At 36.5% G+C, this 4167-nt stretch overlaps 1 protein-coding gene across 1 annotated transcript; it reads right to left on the bottom strand.

Annotated features, from left to right (window-relative positions):
* Positions 1-1021: 1021 nt before the first annotated feature.
* On the bottom strand, positions 1022-3480 carry LOC141359514 (granzyme G-like). The gene is made up of 4 exons (XM_073862100.1): positions 3310-3480; positions 2316-2436; positions 1951-2175; positions 1022-1835 (listed from the first exon to the last, which is right to left on the bottom strand). The coding sequence occupies exons 1-4, from the start codon at positions 3405-3407 to the stop codon at positions 1602-1604; spliced, it is 678 nt and encodes a 225-aa protein (XP_073718201.1). The 5' UTR covers positions 3408-3480; the 3' UTR covers positions 1022-1601.
* Between the last annotated feature and the right edge of the window lie 687 nt (positions 3481-4167).

Consider the following 4167-nt stretch of genomic DNA (forward strand, 5'->3'; position numbering starts at 1 on the left):
GAAAATGCACCTTTAGTTGGTTTGCCAACCGCCATTAAACACCAGAAGAAGAAGAAGAAGCTTGTTATTAAACAACACACACACACACACACACACACACACACACACACACACACACACACACACACACACACACACACACACACACACACACACACACACACACACACACACACACACACACACACACACACACACACACACACACACACACACACACACACACACACACACACACACACACACACACACACACACACACACACACACACACACACACACACACACACACACACACACACACACACACACACACACACACACACACACACACACACACACACACACACACACACACACACACACACACACACACACACACACACACACACACACACACACACACACACACACACACACACACACACACACACACACACACACAAGATTGGTAAGTGTTGTGATACGGAGGAGTGAAATTGTAAGTTGTTTTTATTACCTGCTGGCTGCTTACCTTTAGCTACGTTTTCTTGAGGTAAAGGAATGGGAATATTTTGGTTTGCTATGTCATGAAAAACTTTAGTCTTGCACAAGCAAAATACAAGAAATTGTTAACTTAGCAATCTAATCACAACTCTTTATTCTTTGCCAACAATATAGGCCTAATAATCTTTAAAATAAAATATCTCTTAAATAAAATATCTCTAAAAGAGGCATATTCAACAGTATAGAATGTTGTTGTCACTGAAAACTAAATGTCATCACAGGGTCCCTGTTAATGCAATACTGTTGTATCCTTCAATTCATTGAGCAGATGAGATGGATATTAGAAAATATTTTAGGAGAGAGAAAGAGAAGCAGCTGCAGGAGATTGGCAGGCCAGTTGATTCTGAGGGACCCGGTGTGATTGAGGTCAGTAATGGTCTATAGGTCTAAGGATAGTTTTTCTTTTCTTTTCTTGAATTTCTTATAACAATAAGCATTTGTTGGCAGGTCTAGGCACTATGCATAGCATACACTACATTTTTTTCATTATATTTAATATGCTAGCTATATTCTAACTAGGCCTGAGACTATTTTAATCATATCATGTGATAAATTAAATATTAAATACGTAGATGTTACCTAAAAGTAGGCTAAAGATGAGTAAATGCCCACACTCTCCACAGATACACATGTGAAACAAAAATTAAAGCAGTCATACAGTACATATTATACAGTAATCATTACTCCAAATCTTTTATTCCTTCCGCCATCAGGTTATTGTATTTATACAGTAGCCACTTTAAAAAGGATCCGTATCAATAGCTTACCTGGTAAAGTATGCAGTGATGCCAATTTTTTTCTATTTCTTGTACTGCTTTTTCTCATTTGTTTAACTTAGCAACTTTTTAGCTGTCTGACCTCTGTTTATGGACATTTTGGATGTTTCATGTGACCAATTTGGATTTCTAAAGTCATGAAATTAGCATCAGGGTTTTTCTTATCTTAAATAAAGGATAAGACAGAAGGAGAGGCTGAGGAGGAAAAGGGTCAACAGGCAAGCTGAGAGAGAGGGAGACCAAACTGATCCAGGGAGAGAGGAGCAAACAGACCTAGACCTAGATGTGAGTGCAAAAATTTTGCAAACACAAGTTACAAATACTCTGTGGGCTGAGCCCCCCCTGTCTTCCAATCCTTGTGACGTCCCTGGGTTCCATTATTTCATGAATCCATGGAAGGTAGTGAAAGATTTGAGTATACACGCTAAGGAAGGTTGTAGACTCCACCTGTATGAAGTAGGACATGATGCCCTGTGCGACATTTCCACAAATAAGTGGACCCCCATCGTCCCCCTGGTTGTGAAATTTTGCTTCAATTAGCCATATTTATACCATCAAAATACAATTACAGTATAATGATTAAAATCTTGCATACAAAAGCATAAGTGAGAGCATATGAAATGAATACCTGTGATGGTCCAGCTGTTCCCTCAGTGCATAAAGTGTGAGGTGTGTCACAATTTTCAGAGTCTAAAAGAGTCGAGTTTACTTCTCTGAGGACTCTTGATGGAAATGCGTGTCCGTATTTCTGCCAGCCCCAACCCATGACCATGCAGTTACTTGAGCTTTTTGCTCTAGCTCCTGGCAGGTCAATGATATTCACAGTCTCGCTCAGAGTTACTGGGGTTTTAAGCTGAATAGGAAGACATGTAAAGCTTCTTAAAATGATGTGTCATATGTCTTTTTTATTAAAGAAATGTTATGTATTACACATACATACAAACATACAAATGCATATTAAAATTGATCAGTTGCTGCTAAAATAAGACAAACCTTTAGTAGCATGATGTCATCACCTGGCTTGTTTGCAAAACTTTTATGTGGAAAGGCATCAACCTCTATACCCTCAGGTAAATCATTTGTGTCATCAACATCCAAATACACCATGAGATGACTAAAGCAAACAAAATAAACCAAATGTTATAAAAATTTAGCCCCAAAGAAAAGATTTATATAATTTCTTGACAATACTTTGGGGGCGCTGTTTATGTAAACAATAAACATTCACTGGATACTTTATTAGTGTATGAGTGTACTATACGATTGTTTAATAGTCATCATTAAATGGTTATTAGATGTGTAAATGCATTTGTTACAACATTTCTGTTGTCAGTACCACATTTGCAATTATTGTCCACAAAAACGTTTATAGTTCGTTGCATTGAATTCGCCAATCTGGAATGCTTTATTATGATTGGTCAGTCGCGACATTTAAAAAACAACCTGCTAAAACTGATAACGCACAACTCTAATCTCATCCTCCAGGCCTTGCGAGGCATTTTGGTAGGTGCAGATTAATCCAAATAAAATAAATATAAATATGCAAAATTAATAACGTATGAGACTGTATTTGAAGAGTTTCGTTGCAAAACGAGATAACCACCGTTTTTTTTAATTGTTCAGAAATCTCGTTTTTTGGTTCTGCATTCCAATTAATTTCAATGCAACTGCAGTTGGTTTGTTTTGATTTAAACCTTCATAACTTAAAAAATACAGCTAAGTAGCACAATAAGACAAAAGAATAACATGATAACATAATAATAAACATGTTTTGTCAAAAATGTAAAAAAATGGATTTATCTCATTTTGCAACGAAACTCTTCATTTACAAACGATTAAAGCAAATTTCAGATTCATCTCGCGTCTGGTCATTAGGAATTGTTTCCTTGTGAAAGGTTAGTTACAAATTGTATCATAAATATTTTACAGACATGCAGATTTTGTATTTTAACATCAAAGGTCACTTATAGCATATCATTATACTCACTCTTTTTTGCAGTGGGCAGCCGTCAACACAAAATCTTCTCTTACCAAAAATCCACTACATGCTTCTGAAGGTTTTTGTGGGTCACGAATGTAGACCATGTATGGGCGGCTGTGTGGACTGGACACCTTACCGTCAACGATACCATGAACCACACCGACACCTGAAGAGAGATTGATAAAACCTCTGGTGATGTTTTTAGTTGTGTTAATGCATGTTAGTAATATTCAAAATGATAATAAGTCCATTTGCATTGGTAAAGACAGATTCACTTTATTTCCTCCTATTCTTATTATGAAACTATTTAAAGGGTTATGAGAAACTGTCTGCTGTTATTAGTGTAGTCTGATATGAAGTCATTACCTGGGGTGCAGGAGTTCAGCAGTAGCAGTCTAGTTATAAACCAAAAGATGCTCATTGTAGTCACTGTTCAGTCAAGCGATGTGTGAAGTTGTCTTCTGCTTTAAATACAGAGTCAAGGGACTCAGACCAGGAACATAAAACCAGACATATTACCATGTATTGAATTCAGATCAGTTTATTTAATTAAACACCTTTGAAAAGTGCTGATCAGCGTTTGCTGATTTATCATGAAGTAACCATACTTTTGGTGATAAGATCAAACATACATACTTATGTCAGCAATATCCCATCTGTCTCCTGGAAGACCACTGACCAACCCTAATCTGATCCAGACATATCTGCCAGTAATGTTTAATCTCACAGATCTTTATTAACTGATTAAATTTAAGTGTTTTTATGTTTGTATGTTACTGCAGTGGAGGGATTTTTTACTTGGAGGAATTGTTAATTCTAGCATCTTCTGCATAATGAAATACCTTTTTATTTTTTAAATGAAAT

This window comes from Misgurnus anguillicaudatus, chromosome 23 (genome assembly GCF_027580225.2).
Source record: "Misgurnus anguillicaudatus chromosome 23, ASM2758022v2, whole genome shotgun sequence".
Classification (NCBI taxonomy): Eukaryota; Metazoa; Chordata; class Actinopteri; order Cypriniformes; family Cobitidae; genus Misgurnus; species Misgurnus anguillicaudatus.

What these genes read in the sequence shown, in the direction of transcription:
- LOC141359514 (XM_073862100.1), bottom strand. Translation starts at nt 3,407, where the DNA reads ATGGTCTACATTCGTGACCCACAAAAACCTTCAGAAGCATGTAGTGGA. An exon ending in GCTGCCCACTGCAAAAAAGA is followed by an intron (nt 2,437 to 3,309) that starts GTGAGTATAATG and finishes TGTTTGCTTTAG; the next exon opens with TCATCTCATGGTGTATTTGG. An exon ending in GAACAGCTGGACCATCACAG is followed by an intron (nt 1,836 to 1,950) that starts GTATTCATTTCA and finishes TTTCACAACCAG; the next exon opens with GGGGACGATGGGGGTCCACT.